Raw genomic sequence first — 24882 nt, 5'->3', positions numbered from 1 at the left:
TTTTGTTTATCTTTTCAAAGAACCAACTTTTTGTTTCTTTGATTCTTTTTTTTTGTATATATATATATATATATATATATATATATATATATATATATGGTTTCCATTTCATTTCATTCTGATCTTAACTTTGTTATTTCTTTTCTTCTGGTATGTTTTAGGTTGGTTTGTTCTTCCTTTACTAATTCTTTGAGGTGTGACATTAGGTTGTTAATTCATGATCTTTCTGCCTGTTTGATGAAGATGTTTAAAGCTCTGAATTTTCCCCTTAGGATTACTTTTATTATATCCAACATATTTTCAAAGCTTTTGTCCTGTTTGAAGTTCAGTTCAAGGAATCTTTTGATTTCCGTCTTAATTTCATCATTGACCCAAGGATGGTTCAGCAGCAGGTTGTTTGATTTTCATGACTATGTAGATTTGTGTGTTAATTTTTAGTTTTGTTCCACTGTGATCTAAGTAGATACATGGTATCATTTTGATTTTTTGAATTCTCTTAGACTTATTTTGTGACCTAAGGTATGATAAATCTTGAAAAATGTCCCATATGCTGATGAGAAGAATGTACATTCAGCAATTTGGGGGAAGAACATTCTGTAAATGTTTATTTGGTCCATTTTTTCTAGACTCTGATTTAAGTCCAGTGTTTCTTTATTCATTTTTTGCTCTTATAATCTGTCCAGTTCTTTCAGTGGGGTGTTGGAGTCTCTAGCATTTATGATGCTACTATCTATTTCTTTGCTTATATTTAGAAGAATTTGCTTTATGAAGGTGGGAACTCCTGTGTTAGGTACATATATATTTAGGGTTGTTATGTCTTCTTGTTGAATTGGTCCCTTTATCATTATCTAAGGACCATCTTTGTCTTTTTTTTAACCATTGTTGATTTAAAGTCTATTTTATCTGATATGAGAATGACTACACCTGCTCACTTTTAGTTTCCATTTGCATGGAATATTTTTTTTACATGTCTTTACCTTGAGTCTGTGTGTGTGCTTGTGGGTTGGATGTGTTTCCTAGAGATAGCAGATACTTGGGTTTTGTTTTTTCATCCATTCAGCCACTCTGTATCTTTTAAGTAGGGCATTTAATCATTCATGTTCAGTATTACCATTGAGATGTGGGTTGCTGTTCTGTTCGTCATGTTAGATGATACCTTATTATTTTGTTTTCCCTCTTGTGCTTTATTAAACCTGTGAGCTTTTACTTTTGTGTGTTTTTACACTGGTTTGTATCTATTGTGCTGTTCTATGTATTATACACTTTTTAGCATTTCCCATAGGACAGGTCTGGGAGTGCTAAATACCAGTAAAGTGTACTTGTCTAGAAAAGTCTTTATTTCTCCATAATTTATGAAACTTAGTTTTGCAGGATACAAAATTTTTGGCTGATAGTTGTTCTGCTTAAGAAGACTAAAATAGGGCCCCTAATACCTTCTGTCTCGTAAGGTCTCAGCTGAGAAGCCTTGTAGGTTAGTTGTTGCTTTTGTCTTGGAGCTTGTAGAATTTTCTCATTCATTTTTACTTAGGCCAGGTTCATGATTATGTATCTTGGGGATGTCCTGTTTGCTATGACTCTTCTGAGTGTTCAAAGACCATCTTGTATCTAGATATGTTAAATTCTGGTGATACCTGGGAAGTTTTCCTCAATAATTCTCTCACATAGGTTTTCTATGCTTTTTGCTTTTTCTTCTTCTCCCTCTGGGATACGTATATTTTGTATATTTGCTCATTTCACATAGTTCCATATTTCTCTGAGTGATTGTTCATTTTTCTTTATTCTTTTTTCCTGTATCTTTTATTGGGTAGTTTGAAAGCTTTGTCTTCATGCTCTGAGATTCTTTCTTCTGCTTGGTCTATTCTGTTGTTGAAAGTTTCTGCTGTACTTTGTAATTCCCTAAATGACTCTCATTTTTTTAAGTTCTGTTATATCCTTTTTTATGTTGTCTATCTCCTTAGTAAGTTTTTTAGATTTTTCATTCATGTCCTGAAATATTTTTGTGGTTTCTTTGTTTTGGTTTTCAACTTTCTGTTCAATTACATTCATCTTGTTTCTGATTCATAATCTGAATTACATTTCTGACATTTTGACAATTTCCTTTTAGTTGGGGTCTGTTGCTGTGGATATATTTTGATTCTTTTGGTATGTCAAACTATTAATAGCTTATTTGTTTATGTTGCTGGAATTCTTTTGCTGGTTTCTCTTCATCTCAAACCTCTTCTCTCAGCTCAGGGCTGATAGGTTTGTGACATGCTTCTTCTCCTTTTCTGGGAAATATCCTACTTAGTGAGAAAGAGGAGAAATCCCTAGATAGTGTTTTTTTGTCCTACTCTGGAGAATTGACCTGGCAAGGGAGGAGCAGATGTACTGAAAGCCTATACCACAGCTATCTTTCTGCATCATGCCATTCCCATGTGGTTGTCACAGTCCAAGCCAGTGCTTGGGGATACTCATTCAGATTGGTGGGATGGTCCCTAGGCTGCTATTCATAGCTTGGGCAGGGGGCTAGACAAGTACCTGTCCATGGTGGCATATGGCAAGACTTTGGCCATTGCCTGGGTGAGTTGCTGGACCTTTTTAGGTGTCTGGATACATCATAGGACTGCAGCTGGTGGCTGGCTGTGTCATAGGACCTTTGTGGGTGCCCACATGCATTGTGGGATCTTGGCCAGTGCCTGGGTGTTTTGCAGGACATTGGCCAATGCCTATGCAGGGCATGGGGCCTTGGCAGGTACTTGGACAGGTCGGGGGTCCTGGCCAATGCCTAGGAAAGTTGCGGGACCACAGCCAGCAGCAGAGTGGCTCCTTGGGCCAAATGGCTGGGCTATTTGTGGCTGGTGGGGCCGGGATGATGCATGATCCCCTGCTGTGGAATCATGGTGGCTGGAGCTCTCCCTCTGCCCAGGTCCAACTGTGATAGCTGCTGTGGTACTACTCAGGTGGCAGCAGCAGCACTATCAAGGTGGCAAGATGGTGATGGCACAAGATGAGGGTCAGTGAGTATCTGCTCTGCTCTGATCCCCTGGAGGTAGCCAGTGGAGGAGGGGATCCAGGGGACACAGCACCCAGGCACAGTGCATGTGAGAGTGCCTGTCCTCCCCACTCATTTTCTGACCTAGAAGGGGTAATGGGGAAGCAGGTGCAGTGGCACCAACTCCTCTGCAGACTGAGTACTCTGGGACTGAGAGTACAGATTGGCATCTGTTGCAGTGACCTGAGACCAGAAGTTGGTGGGACCCCACTGTGCCTGCTCTCTGGTGCAATGCTATTGCATAGTCTCCAAGCAGATCCCTTATCATTTCCAAGGCCTTCTGTGGTGGGGAAGCCCCCTCACAGCTTGGATTTTGGTGTCCACTGGGGGAGTGTGGAGCCCCAGGGAACGCTCCTCTAACCCTTTCCCACATGTGGACACTTCCCCCAGGTACCTTTCAATCTTGCTGAGCTGATCACCCTGCCTTGCTTTCCCCAACTTTGGGTGTCTCCAGTTGCTTCTCTGATGATTCATAATGCTCTCTCTAAGATGGTCCATCTACGGGTGAACCTCTACCTGCAAATTTGATCCTTTCCTTGAGAGCAGCAAGTGCAGGTAGCTTCTAGTCTGCCATCTTGGCCCCTTCAAAACTGCTATTTTGAGTTCTTGGTCAGAGAATTCACATATGGTTACCTTGTTAGAGTCAGTCATAGGTTCCTTGCTTTGTTTCTTTGTGGAGGTCATAGTTCCCTGTTTGCCATTGTTTCTTGTGGATGTATGTCTATGACTTTGCATTGAAGGTTTAATTATTTATTTTAGTCTTCTAAAACAAGCCAAATAGAGAAGGTTATGTTTGCTTAGAAATTATTTTTAATTTACCTGTTTATTTTCTTTCTTTTTTTCCTGCTAGGTCACTGCCTCTTATTCAGCACTGGGTGGTGCTTGAGCCCAGGTTTGCCTTGGGTCTAGTAAACAATCAGGGTACCATCTGTCCTGAACAGGGGAGGCCCCAAGGTTATATCCTGGTAGTGTGGGAAGGCTGGCTACAAGTTTGTGCCCAGGGTATCTGTGAGACAAGCATCCAACAGCATGGTCCTGCTGAACAGCCACTTTGATTTGGCATCTTCTTTGATTGAGTTACAGATCAGAGCTTCCAGAGCTAAGGATGATAGTCACACCTCTCCCCTTCATCTTGGCTGTCCTCAGGGATATTTATCCCTTCAGGCACTCCTGATGCCTCTCATAGATTGAGGCAAAGACAGGGCTCAAGCTGGTTGTCCACCTTGATTTCACTTTTCCCAGTGTAGAAACTGAGTTGGGGGAAAATTTCCCAAGCACTTGGTGCTGGGAAGGTTGGGTACAGGGGCATTGCAGATGGGGAACTGTGTCTCTTACCATCTGCTAAGAATTTTTTCACTTCCTTGTGGCCTTGGGAACTGTCTCCTCCTCATATTTGGTTCTGGGATATTGCTGGTGCTATCTTGGCACTATATATTTGTTTTTGTTTCTGTGGGGGCAAGTGAAGCCAGCTTGCTTCTACACCCCATTTTGGAACCAGAAGTCACTTTTTAGCTACTTCTAAGCAGCAGTTATAACTGGATTTGGGAAAAGGTGAATATGGAAGTATTTGTTCATGAACTCCATCCAACACATTCTCTGATGTCTCCTTAGTAAGCTGTTTCCAGTTCTTTGTTCTCCCACAATGAGTATTTCACACCTTCTAAGCCTTCTCAGATTTCTGTACCCATTAACTCACTCCCCACTCTTAGGAGATCACTCACCTTCTACTTCATTAAGAAAGCAGTATAAATAAATAAATAGCAGCATTAATTAGAGGTACATTCCCTTAATGTAATGCCACCAACCCCCAAAACCATCTGCATTCTTTCCTCCCTTCCCTTCTTTCCTTTTATTACCTCGGCATAAGTTCCTCTTTCTCTTTGAGGAGGTTCCCAAAAAGTGGAGCCTGAAACAGGGATCTGGGTACGTGTGATTTATTGAGGGGTTCTCTTAGCAGACAGCAGTGAGGAAAACAGGATGAGGCTGGGCAGGGGCTAAGCAAGGATACAGTCTCAGCTGGAGTCTAACCCCAGTGCGATCTCACAGGAAGCTCTGGAGCAAGAATTGCACCATGGATTGAGTCCCACTTTGGGGCAAAGAGGTTGGCTTTTTGTACCCTTCTGTCAGTCAATCATTGGCTGTGAGCTACTCCTGGGAGGAGGCAAACATAACCTCCTGTGAGGCAGCTGCTATTTGGCTAAGGGAATTCTCCAAAGAAAGGGGCCAGCTGTGAGCTATTAGCAGCCAATACTCACAGCAGCTGGGGTTGGGGGTGCCTGCTTGGGTGGAGCACCGACAGGGTCCACTGCACTCATCTCCAAGGTAGATCTCTCCAGCTGGGCTTTGCATCTCATTCCCTTGCTTGTCTGCTCTCTTTTGTTACTCTTTATTTCCTTTCTCTTTACTGGATTCTTCCTTTTCAACTAATTTAGTAACACTTAAGTCTTTTATTATAAAAGCTTTCCATCCTTCTCTGCATCCTGACTTAGTTTTCCCTGTCCTCTTCAGTCTTTTTTCACTGCTAAGATTCTTGTCTATGCCCATTTCCTTTTCTTCCCTGTGCCCCACTCTCTCTCTAACCTATTGTGATCTAGTTCTGTCTCTGCTGCTCTTCTGGAATTGCTTTTGTCACAGTTACTAATCTCCCCCTTGTTTTTACTTCTAATGGTACTTTTCTGTTTGTCTCTTACTTCAATTGCCAGGAATATTTAGAAAGATCTTCTCCCTTGGCTTTGGGGATGCCAACTCTGCTGGATTTCTCCCTGCCTCTCCACCAGTGCTTCTCAGACCTCTTTGCCAGTTTCTTTGCCTCTGCCTATTTTTTTAAATTTACTGTTCCTCAGGGCTTATCCTATGCCTTTTCTTCTCACTCTGTATACGTTTTCCTGGGCTAGATTGAGGCCTTTGAGACCCTCAGGAAAGTTCTCCCCTTCACCATCCCACAATATGCAATTCAAAGCTAAATATTTATTTTGTTAAACAGAGCAAAATTAATATTGTCTCCTTCTAGATTTTCAGATTACATACTTCTGGATATATTTTTGAAAATGAACTCTCTCTTTTTGCTTGCCCCCTAAGCATGTGTGGTACTCAGGATACCTATTAGGAAGTCAGCAATGCACTGTTTTATTCGTACCATATCTTTAGCTGTCATCTATGTGTTAATGTTGTCTAAATTTATATAATGCTCAGGTTCATAGAATCATATCTAATTTGATTATTACAGGAGCCTCAAATTGCCACCCAAACCTGTTCCTCCTTCTGTTTCCCACCTCCTGGGTAACTGAGCTACCCAGTTACTCAATTTAAAAACTAAGGAATCATTTTGAACTCTTCCTTTTCCTCAGTCACCTCATTCCATTAATTACCAATTTCTCCTGGTTCTATGTATAAGTATCTGTCAGTTCCAACCACACCCTTCTAGCAGGCTTCTCTGCCCCTCATTTCGCACCCTTGAGTACTACTCCATACTTTCTTAACATCAATCTTTTTAAAAGACAGATCTACCCCATCCTCTCCTCCCCCCTCCCACCTGCCCGATCCCCGTAAATTCACACCTAATAGGTGTGGTGCGCACGGTCTGGGTTGCACATGCTTGTAGTTCTGACTTGGGCAGTGCAAATGCAATAGATGTAACCCAAATGTTTATACCCCTATAAAAATTTTGAAACAAAAAATAAATAAAAGGCAGATCTAATCATGTTCTTCCCCTGCTTTAAAGAACTCTAAATGTCTTGCTGTGGTTAGAAGGGCCTTTTGGGATCTGGCTGCTGTTAACCTTTTTAGCATCATCTTTCCACTTCCTTCCAACTCTCATGAACTACTTCTCCTCTTTCTCGGGCCACTGGGCCTTCATACCAATGGCTGCTTCTACCTTCTCTGCCACCTTCATCTCTAGGTCTTGGTATAGATGTCCATTCTGGGAAGACTTCTCCAACACCCCAAATTCTGGCAAGGTTCTCCTGTCCATGGGCTCTAATGGCATCTTTTACTTTCACTGCTAAAGCACCTACTGAGCACTGCTCCTACTGGCTCCCCTAATAAGCCACAGACTCTGTAAGAAGAGACATGTTGTCTGAGCTTGTTCAGCCTCGTAACCCAGCTATTCAGCACAGGGTCTAGATTTAGTGGTTCTTCAGTAAATCCTTTCTGAATTGGTGAGTGTGTCCCTCTCCCTTTTAAAGTAAAAATGTAAGGGATTTTCAATGATCAATGTTCTTAAAGGATGAGTTAGCCTTTCCCATTTCAATAAAATAGAAAGTCATGAGTTAAGTTTGGTGCATGTGTATTGTCAAAAATAACTGACTTCTGGGATGTGTGTGTGTGTGTGTGTGTGTGTGTGCGTGTGTATGTATGACATGTTACAGAAAGAGTGTTTTGCTTGAGAACAGGATTTAAGGAAACCTTTTAAAATGTTCTAAAGCGATGGGGGAAAGAACTTTAAGAGAAGAGAGAAGAAACACAAAAGAATGACTAAAATACTGGATGAATTCACGAGTTTTTACCACTAGCTGAAACACATCGTGTCTGCTCCAGTTACCCACAATGATCACTCTTCCTGGGGAAAGCTTCCTATTTTTAACCCCAATGTAATGCCAGTGGAATTACATTGCCCATTCCTACTCAGGCCCTGAGAGCTTATCATCATAGAGTGTTTTTGCCGAGAGCCTGCTCTGTCTTTAGTCACCATAGGAAGAGTTGTCAAAGAGAGAAGGAGAGAAAGATGCATTGGGCATATTTTTTCTCATGCTGTATGAGTAGTATATAGAATACTACTCTATGAAGTTTGGCTCCTTCAGATACAACTGGCCCCTGTGGTTTAAGAGGATTCCACAACAGGGCTATATCAGTAAACCTGGGAGAGGGGAAGAATGAGACATTCTCTTTCTTATTTTTCTTTTAGAGTCCATCTCCACCATGAACGTAATCAATATATAATATAATATATCAATATTGAGCACTCTGGGAGGCCGAGGCAGGTGGATCGCTCGAGATCAGGAGTTCAAGACCAGCCTGAGCAAGAGTGAGACCCCGACTCTACTAAAAATAGAAAGAGATGATCTGGCCAACTAAAAATATATATAGAAAAAATTAGCCGGGCATGGTGGCGCATGCCTGTAGTCCCAGCTACTTGAGAGGCTGAGACAGTAGGATCCCTTAAGCCCAGAAGTTTGAGGTTGCTGTGAGCTAGGCTGATGCCACAGCACTCACTCTAGCCCGGGCAACAGAGTGAGACTCTGTCTCAAACAAACAAAAAAAAAAATATTGAGTAAGCACTTGCTAATATGCAAGATGATGTACTACATTGCAGTCTCACTGAAAAGGGCATGATACGTGCCTTCTGGGATCTTTGTTCAGCTAATGAAATATAAAGTATGCTCTCTATTACATAAACATATGTATATATGCTTATATATAGCATGCTATTATAATATCTATTTTCTTGTTGATGCATATTTGAAACTCATATAGATATCTTCTTAAATATCTAGAATTAGTATTTCTGTTGTTGGGAAATATTGCTAAAGCAGATTTACGTATATTATGTGTTTAGATTAGACTAAATGACATAGGGGTTCAAAGGTAGGGGCTCATTTTAGGCTGGGGTGATCAGTGAGGGCTTCACAGAAGAGGTGTGATAGAAAAAGGGCCTTGGATATCAGTCAGAATTTTGATAATTGAAAGGAGAGGACAGCATAAGCAAAGCAGATAGATGAAAAATAAAAAGCAGAGGCATGCTTGGTGTCATTGAGCAAATCAATTTCGTATACTCAGTGCTGTTGTGGTGCTGGTATAAGCCTGGGACAGGCTGGGGCCTGATCAAAGTGTTTTGAGTGGCCGCTTTAAAGGAAACCTACAGGTTTCCTACAGGTAGGCCACAGGGAATCAAGAGTGAACAGAATCCACGTCTTTGCAATTGTGAATTGTAAACATTCAAGTGCAGGTGTCTTTTTGATAAAATGACTTCTTTTCCTTTGGGTAAATACCTAACAGTGGGATTGCTGGACCAAATGGTAGGTCTACTTTTAGTTCTTTGAGGAATCTCCACACTGATTTCCATAGAGGTTGCACTAATTTGCAGTCTCACCAACAGTGTATAAGCATTCCTTTCTCTCTGCATCCACACCAGCAGCTATTGTTTGAACATTAACTTTGATGTTGTACAGAGTGGTCTAGAATGGATGTGATATTAGAGGAAGAAAAATACAAAGACATTATAGAACATCAGAAATACAGTAAAAAGAATCTATTCCAGATAGTGGCAGTGGAAAGGGAAAACTAAAGATATATTTTAAAGATTTTATGAAAGAAGACTCTGTAGAAGTTGGCGACTGCTTAAATGGTTAGGTATCTAGCCATAGTTTAAAGCTAAGCAACTAGTAGAATTATTGTGGCATGAATAGAAAAGAAAATTAAATCAGAATGGGGATCTGGGTTGGGTGGGAGGATTAAATGAAATATATAACTTGTGTATTTGAGGTAATAAAGGCCACATTAGTTTCTTGGGGCTGCCAGAACAGAGTACCAAAAGCTGGGAGGCTTAAACAACAGATATTGATTGTCTCACTGTTCTGGAGGCCAGATGTCCAAGATCAAGTGTTGGCAGGGTTGATCCTTCTGAGGACTGTGAAGGAGAATCTATTCCAAGCCTCTCTCCTAGCTTCTGGTAGCTCAGATGTGGCTTGGCTTGTAGCTAGCATTTCCCCTGTGTCTTCACATCATCCTCCCTCTGTGTGTGTCTGTCTCTGTGTCCAAATTTCCCCTTTTCGTAAGGACACAGTCATAATGGATTTGGGCCCACTCTATTGACCTCATCTTAACTTGATCATCTGCAAAGACCCTACTTCCAGATAAGGTCACTATCACAGGAACTGGGGTTTAGGACTTTAACATCTTTTAGGAGGACACAATTCAACCCATAACAGTGGCTATCACAGTAGACATGTTCAAAAAGTGCAAGAAAATAAAGGGGGGTGAGATTCAGATATAGAAATCATTTGTATTAAGATAATCATTGAAATAATGAGAATGTATTTGATCTTTAAGATTGTGATAATTCAGAGCAGGGATGGTTCAATTTAATATTCTGCTTAATATAAGAAATACCTCGTTAACATCTCTGCCAAGTGACCCTTTAGCTTCTGCTTGAATATTTCTAGTGGTAGGGAAGTTATTTCTTAACAACTAAAATTTAGTAAGATTTTCTATATCTTGAGGCAAAATATGGCTCTGCATAATTTTACTCATTGGCCCCAATTCTTCCCTCTGGAGCTACACAGAGTGAGCCTCTTCCATGTAATCAAACTGCAAACATTTAAACAGTTTTCAGGCTGCACCCCCCCCCACACACACCAGCTATGCTAAATAGTCACCATTTCCTCTGCCAGTCCTCACACTGCATGGCTGCCAGATCACCCTATTTTTCAGTCTGCTTCTTCCGGGAATGTCTCTCAAAGTTCCAATGACCTTAAAGAAGGATAGCGCTGACCAAGTCGTTATGAATCTGTGATTATACACATTTTTTATTTACCTTATAAAAGTCTCATGAGAGATTTATCAAATGTCCTGTCAAATCTAGATACACTGTCTCCAAAGAGTTGTCCTGTTCTAGGATATCCGGCAAAATAACCAAAGCAACAACAAAAGAAATGTGATTAGTTTTGCATGGAGTTTTTTCCTAGTGAGCCTATGGTGGTTTCTGGTAATCACCTGTTTCTTATCTAAGTAGTAAAAATTTGTTTATTATTATTTAATAATGTATTGAAGATATTTTGGGGAATTAACACTGAGCTAGCTAATCTAGTTTCCAAATCCCTCCTTTTTCCTCTATCAGAAATTGAAATGTCTTTCAGTCTTTAGCCTTTTTGTGCTGCTCCGTTACCTGCAAAGTCTGGTGCTAATTTTTATGCAAGCACCAAAACAAGTCTTTTGAGGATCTTAGGATATGCTTCTTGTGATTCTGGAGAGTAATTGATTGAAAAACAATTCTTGCATGTTTCTTTGGTCCACTAGGACTTCTAATTTCTTTAGTCATTTTTATTTGGCTTGAATATATCTTTCCTGACTTTTCTACTTTGAGAATGAAAATCAAATATTGAAAACAGAGTTGGAATCATCTCTGAATCAGTCAAGATTTAGTTGCAGAAAACAGAAACTGCTGTGGCTATTTTAATGAAAAAAGGATTAAATATAGGAATTGAGTTGCTTACAAAAATCTTTGTAAGAGCTAGGGTTTGAGGATTGAGGCATCTAGGAACATCTCTCAGAGCAACACTGAAGAGCTGGCCTGCAAGTAGAGCTGCTAGCCTGCCACAGACAGGGAGCTGGGAAGCCTCAGGTCCCCGTTAGAATTACCAGTTTCGGGAACACATGCCCAGCTGCTATTTGGATGTGAGGACCCCACTGATGCCATCACTGACTCACACTGTGCCCCACACCAACAAAGACTGTTCGCTTCATAGCTTGCCTCTTGAAACCTGCACTGTCAGTGGCTGGATGTTAGAGAACTGTTGCCAGCCATGCTTGCAGGCAGAGCAAGTGTGAATAGCTAGAAGGAAGGTCTTCATCTTACTGTCACCTTCTGACACTAATGAGAGCACAACTGATGGTAGACTCTTAATCATATCCAAATCTCTGGGTGCAAAGGAGCTGAAGAAATGTAAAAGTTCACTTTTCTGTCCTCCAGAATGGTGAGACACACTAGAAAGAGAGTGGAATAGATGTGCACAAACCAATTCACAACATCCATCACAAACTTCCACAGTGCCTTATTAGCATCCAATTCTCTAAGTGTATTTTTCACTCCATTCTTGCATACCATGTTGTGCAGACTTCTATCATAGTGCCTGTGACCTTGTATTCTAATGATTTGTTGACATGATAGTCTTCCTCACTGCACTTGTTGGAAACAAGAGCTACATCTTATGTATCTTCCCATTTTCCAGGCCCAATGAAGTGACTCTCAGATAATAGGGAAACCAATTTGAGAATAAAAGAAAGAATGTGTGCTTTAAGGTTAGAAAAACTTGAGTTTAAAACTTTCCTCGAAAACTTACAAACTGTGTGATTTTGAGCAAAATACTTAATCTCTGTAAGCCTTAGTTTCTTATCTGTAAAGTGAAATAATTATGCTAGCCTCATAATGCTGTCATAAGATTTGCATTTGTCATACAGTTGTGACTGAATTAATTGTGATCACTATTAATATTAGGGGCAAATAAATCGTGCCAGGAAAATGAATTATTGAATGAATTTCCACTTTAATGATTATTCATCTTGGCAGCAAGACAGACTTCTGAGAGTTCAGCTTTATTTCCCCTTCTGTATTATTATATTCATTCTATTTTGCTTAATATTCTGAAAAATATAAAGTTTAAAATACATTATTCTTTGCATTTTTTTATGTTTATTTTGGTTCTGGGCTTTATCTTTTTTTTTACCCTATTTAATTTTTTATAATTTTATGCTATTCCTTCTTCCAAAATCTACATGTGTTCTCTTAAAATTTTATCTCCCCAGAGAGTTCCATTACAGAATCTGGTTATTTTTGATGCTGTATATCTCCTTTCTTTTTTATTTGGACAAGTGAAAATTAAAAGCAAACTATCATATATTTTTGTCATTTCCTGAACTTTTTGAGAGTCAAGAAAAATATTTATCAGAAGTGCTGCCATTGTTATTATCAGAACCAGCCTTCTGGTCAGGATAGTCTCACTTGAAGTTCCAGGTCATCCCTATAGCCTTCTTCTGTGTCAATTTTGGAACCTGCTATTGGGAGATATCACATGACTCTTTGTCTGACCAAGCCAGCTATAGTTTGTGCCTATTAGAGTTTCACTTCTATTTTATTTTAACTAAAAAGTTCCCATCATAGGTTTACTTCAGGTCTTGGATGTAACTGTGTTTGCTCCCTTTTTGCACTGTGATAATGCCTCCATTTCATTTGACTTGCTTCTTTTACACAAAGTGTGCCCCTTCGTTAAACATGGTCCATGATCAGCTCCCCACTAAGTCTGGAAGATGATACTTGCTTCCCTATATTATGTTTGTGAACTTTGTTGCTGGCTGTGTAGACATCTGGAGCCATAGGTATTGTCATTCACAATACGGTTTATTGAATGCTTATGTGTGACACTTTAAAAATATTGGTCACTTTTTCCTCCCAATAATTATATGAGGTAGGTACTTTCATTGTTCCCATTTTACAGTTGAGGAAACAGGTGTAGTGATGGTAGGTACCTTGCCAGTGTCACATGACCATTGAGTGGAAGAGGTGAGATTTCACTTGCTGCCTTGACCTTTGGTTTGAGCACTTTCTCTCAAACTCCATTAGGTGCCTCTTTCACTATACTTTCCTTTTCTCTGCCCCACATTTTGTTTTTCTAAGTATTTTGACCTAGTGAGTTATGTGACTATTCTCACCTACCCCCCCACCAATAAGTTTTGTTGTATGGCTCTCTTGATATGGTAGGTAAAATACTGCCAAGAACTGAAGAGGTAGGATGCACCCATTTCTTCCTCTTGAGCCTATAATTCTGGCATCACAGGGCAGAGTCTTTTAAAGCAAATCCTTTCCTTTGTTGCCATCTTTTGAAGCCAATGTTCACTCCCTTTATGCTTTTTTATTTTCCAAAGATATTATATTGGCAGTGAAAAGAGATGTATTACTTTTCTATCCCTGCTGTAACAAGTTACCACAAGCATAGTGGCTTAAGTTAACATGAATTTACCTTCCAGTTCTGTAGGTCATAAGTTTAACACCAGTCTCACTGGGTAAGATCAAGGTGTTAGCAAGTCTGCGTATCTTTATGGAAGTTCTAGAGGACAATCTGTTTCTTTGCTTTTTCCTATCTCTAGAGGTTACCCACATTCCTTGGCTCATGGCCCTTCCTCCTTCACAGCTTCACTGTGGTGGCTCTCAGGTCCTGTGTCCATCACCACATCTCTATCTCTGACCACAGGTGGGAAAAGCTCTTTGCTTTCAAGGAATCATGTAATTAGATTGGGTCCAATCAGGTCATTCAGAATAATCTCCTTATCTCATGGTCTGTGCACTCCTAGTCACATCTGCAAAATTTTTTGTTTGTTTGTTTTTTAGGTAACATATTCCCACATTCCCGAGATTAGGACATGGATATCTTTGGGGGCCAAAGAAGATACTATGATAGCAGACTTCAAGTCCTTTCAACCTCCAATTACTTCTTTTATTTCAACCTTAAGTTCTTGTAAACCATAAACATTTCTAGAGAAAAATTTAGTTTTACTCCTAGTAGCATACATTCCCACATAAATTAGCAACAGTGACTTCATATTTTGGGTTTAATGGATCTCGTCAGGTTCTCCATATCTGAATTTCAAGAAACAAATATATTCCCATCTAAGGATGTCTTGGTGATGATGACAACTGATCTCTTGTGTGGCCTTCAGATGGGAAATAATAATCACCACTATGTTCCCTCTTTCTGCAATCATTAGCAGGTGGCTAATGATTACACTGAGAGAGTAGAGTGAAGAAGAAGGAATTGGGGAGGAATCCTGGTTTTTCTACTCGTGTCATGGGGAGGATGACAGGAGTAGCACAAGTTCAGAGAGGGACCCAGGAGGAGAAGCAGGGGTAGGGAAGATTGTGAGTTTAGTGTTGATAAATTGAACTCCTGTCCATATAACTCTGTGGGCATGAGTGAGACCATACTACCATTAATAATCCAATTACATTAAGTCAAGGCATAACTATAAAATCTTATCCTCATACAATGCTCCCTTTCTCTAGTATTTCTGGAAGTCTTCTAAAGGATGTGCCTTAAAAAGTATGTCCACCAATTTCTGTGGTTCTTTTGCTGTTTGCCATTGAACACTGGCAATGGTATTTACCTTGTCCACTGATACTCAGCATTTCCAGATGATATTCTGCCCTAACTATTTCTCTGGAAAGAAGCCGGCCTTCTCAGGGAGTTGGCTTCTGATGCAAGCCAAGGCTGTAAAGCTCTGAAGTGCCAGAATGGTGCTGACATTCCTTAATTCTTGCCAGAAATGGAGAGGGCATACTTTATCCTCAATTGGTGCTACATTTTATTATTAAGCTTTAAAGCAGAATTGCTTGTGTGTCTTGGAATTCACAATTTTTTTATGAAAAGTTATTTTTGCTTCTTCCTAAGAAGCTCAAAATCCAATTTGTAAAATTAGGTAGGGGACAAAATGCCAATGTGTTCTTTCCCTTGTCCTTGATTTTTTTATTTTATCTTTCCACGGACACAGGCACACATGTCCTCTGTGTCTAACCAAAGCTCAACTCTTCTTGCAAATCTTCTTATGCAAAAAGATGTCCATAGATTCACCAGCTGGCCCCCTATTTCAGATGCATTGGAATTCACTATGTCTGAATTTCTTTTGAGCTCAGGTAGAACCATCCACCACATTGACATGCTGACTTAAAGATGTCTGTGGAAAACCAGGTAGAGATGCTGAATTCCTAGAGGGAAATTTTGGAGGAGAAGTAGGACTAGATACACTTATATATTTGGGAGTTATCCAAATAGTGATGGTGCTTCAAAGTTTAAGTGTAGAAGAGTTCCCAATGGTGAACATGGAGAGTAAGAAAAGAAAGGACCACAAACAGGACCCTGAAAAATAACTTTTGAGAATTAGAAGGGGAAAGAGGAACCTACAGCAGAGAGTGAGAGTCAGTGGTCTCAAAAGCAGGAGGAGAACCAGGAAAGAGTGTTGTAATGAAACCAAAGGAAGTAGAGAGTTTTAAGAAGGAAGAAGTAACTAATAACATATAAATGCAACACAAGTTTCCAATAGAAGAATGACTGAATTTTTTATTATTTTGTGGGCAGAGAAAATCAAGAGGTCAATGACAACTTTAGTGAAAGCAATTTTGATAAATTGGTGCAGATGAAAGCCAGGTTATAATGGCATTAGGAGGTACATGTAGAAAAAAGTAAATGGGAGATGAGGAAATTATTCTTTTAAGAAGTTTGAATTGGAAATGAAGAAGGAAAAATTAAGAGTGTTAGCTATAATTTGCTCATAAAACCTCACCCTGTGGGACAAAGGGAAAGAATAAAAATAGGTAAAAAGGTAAATAAGTTTAAGTGTGTGCATGTGTGTGTGTGTGAGAGAGAGAGAGAGAGAGAGAGAGAGAGAGAGAGTGAGAGAGAGAGATAAGGTTCATGACGAATGTCCTCAATGTTACCATCAAAGGAGTGGGCATGATCATCTACTAAGAGTCAAGGGAATAAGAGATTGAGGTGACAGGGACCAGAGAAGGATATTGAAAGTTTCAAATAATCCCTGGAGAGGAGATGACTACAAACAAGTACAAGTACAGACGGGTGAAACTGAAGATCCACGTGGGATCAGAAATTAAAAAACCAGTCTGAGCAAGGATGACAATGAGAATTGATGGCCAAAGCGGGGTGAAGCAAAGGTCCTCAGAGGTAAAGACTTCAGGAATAAGACTGTGTCTTCAGTGGAAGTGTCACCTCAGTGTTGAAATTTCCTCAGGTGGGGACAGGAGGAGAGAAGGCTAAGTTTTGAAATTGCTCTGGGCAGCTGGAGGAATTCTAGTTGGTGCTCTTGGGGCCTCCGCACCCCAAGTGTGGGCACTGCAAAAGGGCTGGGGAGCAGGTCGAAGGTGACATTCCCCAGGAAGAGGAAGTACAGTGGCAGATGGGGTAGAGGACGGGATGGCAGGGGATCCCTTCTGTATATTTTGGGTAGAGAGCCATGATTTTCAATAATGGCAGGATGGTTTAGGTTTAAACAAACCAAATATTGTGGCTTTGGCATAAATTGTTTTGGTGAGGGGAACTGGTGGAGGGTCCTTGGGGGTCTCTGTTTTCATCCTCCTGGAGGCTGCCTCACTCTGTGGGAAGTGGGGCTGCGGCTCCGTATCTCAGAGTGCACATCCATCCTGATTCCTTGTTTTTCAACATGCCGATTTTGATATTTGTTCAACTACCCTCAGACAGCTCAGGACCTTTTTCTTTTTTCTGGATTCCTTCTTGAATTATTATCACCAGTTTATAATGGAGTTATTTAACTATGTAATAAACTAGAGCACAGCCATTCTTTATACCCTTTTATTTTATTTCATCGGGAACTAAGCAATAGTTGGAGTTTGGGGCTGGCTGGGGGTTGTCAGTCAGGGGGCATGGCAGAAACCAGCATGAATGCACCAAGTCAGGGGATGATGAGTCACAGTGGACTGGAAACCAGGCAATGGCTATTCCCAAACCAGTAGGTCACAGTCATAAGACGGAAAAGCAGGTGTGTATTCTTCCAGAGGGCCTGTCGGAAATAACGGGCTTGAGCAATGTGGCAGCACAGCATGATATGTCAGCCTCAAAGAGTGCCTGTTTATGAAACAATTTTTATAGAAATCAAGCTACAACTTTATTTTTGTCTGTCTGAAGCTATCAGGGAGACATGTATGTAAGTATTTCTATCTAGAATGTGGAGAGTATAAATAAGCAAAGGTAGATTTTGGCAGAAATTAAGCAAAAATAATAATGCAGTTCATCTTCTTTTAATCCATAGTTCTGGTCATGTGCATGAACTTCTTATGCATTTTACTGCCTTTATGTATGGCATTTTACCTTCTCTTGAATATTAAGTTCATTTGGTTGACAAATGAACTTATCTCTTAATACATCATTTGGTTGACAAATGAACTATCTCTTAATACATCATTTCTTAAACAAGATGGTTCAGAGTTTACCATTTTTATTCATCTTTCCCTATGCTAAATCTGAACCAGGCTCTGGTCATATTAGTAGAGAAGCTAAGACATTTATCTTCATTAGCTCTGATTAACTTCTGAAAGGGTGCACATGTGTTATAACAGGCAGAGCATTCTGCATGGAAAGCAAACACCTCTATGCTTTTACCCTCTTTGGCTTAGGGAATGATCTGGACTGCAGTCTTTGTTTCCAGCAAAACAAGTCTTTCCCTTATCAGTTCAATTAATGACTCTTTCCAGCATTTCAAAATGTATTCTTCCCCTTATACTTGCTTACTTCTATCTGTATCTCTGTGGAGTGCAGGAGTCTGAGCAACCACACCCGGTTTGCATGACATAAATTCTCTCTTCTGGAAGGGTAATTTATGGCTAGAGAAAGGACTGGGCAAGGAAGAAAAGGGAGATGAGTAGAACCAGCTAATGAGGTTGGTGGTAGAGGAGGAGGCCCCTTGGCGGGTGCTCAAGGGAAATTAGTGGAACTGCTGGGTTGAGGGAGGACAGAAGGATGGTGGCCAAGTCTAGTAAAAGGCAGTCAGAGAAGCCAGTAACACACAGATAGCACAAGGAAACCACACCAGGAACAGGGGATTGGGAAAGTGTGGGAGGAGAAGAGAGAAACTTGTCAAGTTACCAACTCCCAATTTTAACCGGAACCCTGGAATAAGAACAGAAAGGGCGAGACTTTTCTTGCTCGGTACCTGGAGCTCAGGGCAGGTAGGCTCAGTCTCTAATTCTCCCTCTTCCCTTTGCCTCTCTTTTCTTCTTTCCCCTTCCTCTTCCCCTCTCTTTCTTCTAGCTTATTGAAACATCTCCATGTTGAGGAGTTACTTGATGTCATCATCTCTCCCAAACCATCAACTTGTCTATAAAGACAATTACAGTTATTTCTAATAAAGAAGAAAGGGAAAGGGGATGTGACTAATGTCTAGGAAAACCAGGCAACAGTTCATGAAAGCAGCAGAAGGAATATCCCTCTGATCACATATGACACCACTTCATGGAGTTCGGAGGATTTCTTGTAACTGAGAACTATTTTTCCAAGATATTGTAAATCAGTAAAAATAGTACTTTAAAGGCCCTTTTATCCCAAGGATGTTTGATTCTAAAGCAAGATCGTTTTTGCTTCTTTACTTTCATTCCTCTTTTTGGGCTTGTTCCAAAGAATACAAAGCAATGTTTGGGAGCCGTAGTACTCAGGTGCTTTTTGTCAGTACACCCTGCACGTGAACAAAACAGGTGGCATCAATAGAGCACGCAGGAGCAGAAGGGCCATGCAGTCCTGATGTGAGAGGTCTGAGCTGAGAGGTGACCAGCAACAATGAAGCAGAATCTGTAAGGGAAATTTCCAGCCTGTGTTGAGAGGGCTGTCTGGTCAGCTGATGCTGTGACAGGAACATGCTTCTCTGGAATGCAGAGCATGGCCACTGTGGGAAGCATCTGGCCCAAGGGACCACTGAGCTCTGGTTGAGTTGTTCCTTCTTAAAACAACTCTTCAGTGGGAATATTAAAGCTCTGTTTGCTTGTGGTAAAGTCTTAAGTTTCACTGATGCCAGGAAGCTAAAGGTCTTTGACTGTATATGAGTTTTTAAAGAGACCAAATGCTCATTTCCTTTTTTATGGGCCGCAGGGCATGTGTTTTTAATAGATCTTAAATTCTGTGCTTCAGTGCAAACATAATACTTCCTGGTGCTTTGATGGCCACCAGTACACTTGGTGAGTGTCCTGAAGTGTCAGTGTAGGGGTAGAGTTTCTATGGGTTAAGGGCCTAGAAAGAGAGAAGTACATACAATCACCATTCTTTGCTTTAGGGTGTCCTTCCCTGCCTATGACTCATCTCATTTTTTTCTCTTTTACTTTGTGTTTGCTAGCTACTATTTCCTTTTATTTGAAAAAATAATGCTTGAAGTAAGCATATGCTGAAATACAGATTCCAGGGGACCTCCTCTCATAATAAGGATCACACAATGTAATGAAAAAAAACAGAGACTGAGAGTTGGAAGCTCTTCTTCACTATGGCCTAGGAATAATTCTCAAGGCAAAACATTAGCAGTAGCATTGGATTTATCTTGAAGAAACAATCAGGATATGGAGTGGGGAATTGATTATGATGTCTAATACTGAGTATTCATACAAATATTATAGTGCTTTAAAAATTCCAGATACTATTATCTTGGATGTACACTAGTGCCTTTTTTCTGGTCTTCAGGACAGTCCAACCTCTGCATCTCTGTCCCTCCAAAAGGCAATTCTGGCTGAAAGTGTCATCAGAGTCTGATTAGGTCTGACTCTGCTGTGCTCTAAGTACCAGTTCTTTTGTGTGACATTTTCTCTCCTTGCCTGCTCTCTAGGGCATACATGAGTGTGAAGGAGCTGAAGGAGGCCCTGCAGCTCAACAGTACCCACTTCCTCAATGTCTACTTTGCCAGCTCTGTGCGGGAAGACCTTGCAGGTGCAGCCACCTGGCCTTGGGACAAGGAAGCCATTAGTCACCTGGGTAAGTGAAATGAAGGACAAATATGGTAGAAAAAACAAGGAGGTCTGGAGGAAGTTTGTGAAAGTGAGTTTGGGGACAAAAGAAAGAAAGAGAAAAAAATAAATTTACTCAATGAATTAACTGCTTTGGGCTGAGAATGGCTTTTCGGAGAGTCTGCCAAAATTTTTATGTAGACAAGTAAGAGGTATTGGAGCAAACAGTGACAAATATTCAGGACAATCTAGACTGAATCTATGACCTAGGTGTAGAAAAATTGCTAAAAAAGAATAAGATTCATTTTAAGTCTTGGGAGAGCCCCAAGGGGAAAACTACCAAGAAGGTGGCTAGACTGAGAAACCTGGTTTACAGTAATTACTGTACCAGAAGACTGGTGGGCTCCTTGCATAGATTGCACTCCTGAGGAGATCCTGGGAAATTCAGGCAGATGGGGCTTACCTGCTTACCTAGGAAGAGGGAGGACAACTTGACACTGCATGCAACTACTGAATATTTAAGAAAGATAATCCCTTTTACAATGTCTTATTCCCTTATAAAGGGAATCTTACTGACCAGTCAGTGAGGGTCATTAAATCAGTTTAATAAACATGTGGCTGAAGAGTAATTATTGAACAAAGTTTATATACATTTTCAAAAACTCTTAGATAGGAGTCTACCAAAATTTATTTTAAAAATGAATTGCCATAGTTGAGAGGAACATTTCATGTTGAAAAGAGAATGATGATAGAGACTAAATCATTTTATAAATGATTTAAACAAAATTATGCAAAATTAATCATCTTAGTAATCAAATATGAAGTAGAGAGGAATAAATTGAAGGAAGATCACAAAATGCTGTGTATCTCAAACACTAGGCATGACAGGGTCATTGTGAAATGGATTCTAGAACATAGCGAGTTGATGATCAAAGAAAATATGAGCAAATAGTCAAAGGATAGCTAGTGTTGTGGATTAGAGAAGGAGGAAGATGAGCAATAGATGAAAAAATATTACCGTTGCTCATGCAGGAGCCAGAACACAAAAATCCATGGAGTGAATCAAGTTGAGATCCAATTACATATATTTAAACATGTAGGGATCCAAACTGAATACTTTGCTAGCATACATAGCTGGGTTTTCTTGGCTCTACAGTATCTGATACAGTTTTAGGGCTCAGTAGTCCTTTTATCACTAAACTTTGTACTTCCAGTTCTGAGTACATAAGAAAATCAGAAAGTTGTGATGTTAGTGGTGGCCTGAGGCTACCAAGACAAGAGCATTGCATGTGTTGATGACTTATTTCCAGGTTCCCCAAATAAAGACCTAGTTTTTCCAAGGATCCAGTATGAACTGAAGAAGGTATTCACATCATCTGCAATTATTTTAAGTGTATAACCATAGATTATTGTAAGTGTATAACCATAGAAAGAGGGGCTGCTGGGCAGAAGGAGGCATTTTGTTGAGCCTGTCAAAAAAAAAGACTTGTAAATCATAGGCTGCATTTTATGGCTGATAGTTTCAGGAAAAGCACCAAAGGATTTTTGAAAGGACTGATAGGGAAGGCTAAAGATTTAATCCACACATTTCCAATATAGCCAGATAAACTGGAGATACTCCTGTACTTTCCAGATGAAAGTTCATTGGAGTCATTCTAGCCTTCCTGGTAGCAATGAGTGGACTAGAAGAAGGTCATATTCCAATAATCCATGGAATAGTGACTATGGGTGTCTTGAATTATCCTTATCAAAAGCAATAGTAGCCAAGAGGGCACATACCACTGCAAGAAAGCACATCCAAATTGGTGCACATCGGAACCACTAAGGGTAACTTTTTTGGTGTATGTGTGAGGGGGTCTAGACAGCAAGGTTCACCCAGCAATGGATTCCACGAGCCTTGGGTCTATCATTGGGAACTGAATCTACTTAGTTTAAAAATAAAAAAAAAAAAACCTTAAAAACTGATCTTCCTGGCCATTATGGAGACAAATTTGACCTCTTGATAAGAATTGTTGGGCAGGGGCATATCACTGGATGTTTTGTAACTTTATGGGAGTTGAGCTTTGGCAAGTTTCATTTAAATACAAAAAACTGGATAAAATACTTTTAAAAATTATTTATTTGAAGGCATAAGACAGTGGCAACAAGGACTTGAGGGATCCAATCCTAGGAAGAAAGAAAGACACATTGAAGTGAGCCCAATATATATATATAGTTTTTTTCCTTTCAGAGAAATTGCCAAATCCTTAGTGAAAGAAATAGAGACAGAGCAGAGAACAGCAACCTAGAGCTTGCCTTAGTCTCACTGCTGTGAAGACAAAAATTAGATTTCAGGCCTTCCAAGGCATCCAAGACTTGAGGGACCAAGATCCAAGAGATATGGAAAACACAAAAAGTGAGCCTGATTCTCTGCTCATGATTTTCTTAAGTTACTTGCTAATTACTAAACTATGTATTCTTAGGACCAGTGGCCAAGAAAACAAGTAGAAAATAACTTCTGAGAGATTAAGAATCCAACAGTGATTTTAGGAGTCTCATAACAGGAGAGAAAAAAATTGGAGTTGAGACCTTGTCAAGGAGGGGCTCTGAGGTGCCCTAGATGTTGGGGCAAACAGAAATAGTCTAGCTCACACAAAGCCTAAATTCCAGCCTGAAACATTCTTAATCCCTGTTTGGAGGAATTTTATCTGACTATATTCTAACTGTCTAACAAAAGAAAGTTGAATATTCTTTGGAGGAAGACAAAATCATTAAGAGCCTCTATAAACTTTCATGCACAATGTCCAGCAATCAATAAAAAACTGCTAGTTATTCCAGGAGACAGGGTCATATGGGGTTAAATAAAAGAAACAAATGATACAGATCCACAGATTATCCAGATATTGGAGTTATTGGACACTGGCTTTAAGATAATTATGATAAATACATAAAAATAAACAAAAAGATGCATAGTTTCTTCAGAAAACTGGAATCTATAGTAATGAATCAAACGGAAATTTTAAAACAAAAACACAAGTAACTAAAATCAAGAAATTAATAGATGGTTTTATGAGCAGAAGAAAGAATTAAAGAACTAGACAATAGTAGAAAATTTACAGATTGAATCTCAGAAAGAGAAAAAGTGATGGAAAAATGTAGAAAAGAGCTAGCAAGCATTTGAGACTTGATGAAAAATTTCTATTGTAAATTAGAGTTCTACAATACTCAAAGAGATAATGCCTAAGAATCTTGCAAACTGACAAATGATATCAAACCACAGTTTCAAGATGTTTCATAAATGCCAAACAGGATAAATTGAAAGAAAATATTTGCAAAATATCTGGCAAATGACTTGTATTTAGAATATATAAAGAACTCTCAAAACTCAGCCATGAAGAAGGATGACTTAATACCTTTTGCAACAATTTGGTTGGAACTGGAGACCATTATCCTAAGTGAAGTATCTGAAGAATGGAAAAACAAACACCACATGTGCTCACTGTCAAATTGGAACTAACTGATGAGCACACATGTGTACAGAGGGAGGTATAACTCAGTGAAAGTCAATCGGGGGTGGGGGGGAAGGGCAAAAACCTACCTAACAGGTACAGTGAACACTATCTGGGTGGCAGGGATACTTCTAACTGTGACTCAAGCATTACAAAAGTGATCCATGCAACCAAAAACATTTGTACCCCTTCATACTTTGAAGTAAAAAAAAAAAAAACCCTCAATAGAAAAACAAATAAACATTTCAGTTAGAAATGGGCAAAGACATAAACAGACATTTTACCAAAGAAGATATATAGATGGAAAATAAGCACATGAAAAAATGTTCAATATAATTAACCATTAGAGAAATGCAAATTAAAAGCACAGTGAGGTAGAATTACATACCTATCAGAAAAGCTAAAATAAAAAAAAAATAGTGGCAATACTAAATGCTGATGAGGATGCAGAAAAAGCATACATTGCTGGTGGGAAAGAAAAATGGTATGGCCACTCTGGAGAATACAGTAGCAATGTCTTATAAAACTAAACATGCACTTACTATGTGATCCAGTTATTGGACTCTTTGGTCAATCTCAGAGAAATGAAAATATATGTCCACTCAAAACCCCATACATGAATCTACATAACAGCTTTATATGTAATAGCCCCAAACTGGAAATGACAAAAGTGTCCTTCGGTGCTAACTGCTTAAATAAACTGTGGCACATCCACACAATGAAAACACTATTCAACAATAAAAATGAACAAAGTATTAATACATGCAACAACTTAGATCTCAAGGGCATTATATTGACTGAAAAATAGCCAATCCCAAAAAGTTACACGCTGTATGATTCCATTTATGTAGTATTCTCAAAATGACAAAATTCTAGAGGTAGAGAACAAATTAATGGTTTCCAGGGTTTAAGAATGGGGAGGGGATCTCTGGGGGTGGGGAGGAAGGGTATAGGTGTGCATATGACGTAGAGGATAGCAGGTGGGGGATCTTAATAGTGATGGACCAGTTTTGTATCCTGATTGTGGTGGTGGTTACACAAATGTATACATGTGATAAAATTGAATGGAAATACACATACACACACATACAAGTGCATGTAAAAACTGGTGAAATCTGGCTAAGGTCTGTGACCTCTACACATAAGCAGAG

The 24882-nt window shown here is 39.7% G+C and overlaps 1 protein-coding gene across 2 annotated transcripts in view; it reads left to right on the top strand.

The window, feature by feature from the left end:
* The window catches only part of PAPPA2 (pappalysin 2), a 297907-nt gene that overhangs the window by 102352 nt on the left and 170673 nt on the right, over positions 1–24882 (top strand). For both annotated transcript variants that reach the window (XM_045547292.1, XM_045547293.1), the window contains exon 3: positions 20126–20271. In XM_045547292.1, the coding sequence (XP_045403248.1) occupies positions 20126–20271 (146 nt within the window). The remainder of the gene's footprint in view (positions 1–20125; positions 20272–24882) is intronic.

Source organism: Lemur catta, chromosome 3, assembly GCF_020740605.2.
Source record: "Lemur catta isolate mLemCat1 chromosome 3, mLemCat1.pri, whole genome shotgun sequence".
Lineage (NCBI taxonomy): Eukaryota > Metazoa > Chordata > Mammalia > Primates > Lemuridae > Lemur > Lemur catta.
The sequence above is the reverse complement of the archived record's forward strand: the minus strand, read 5'-3'. Positions and strand labels throughout refer to the sequence as shown.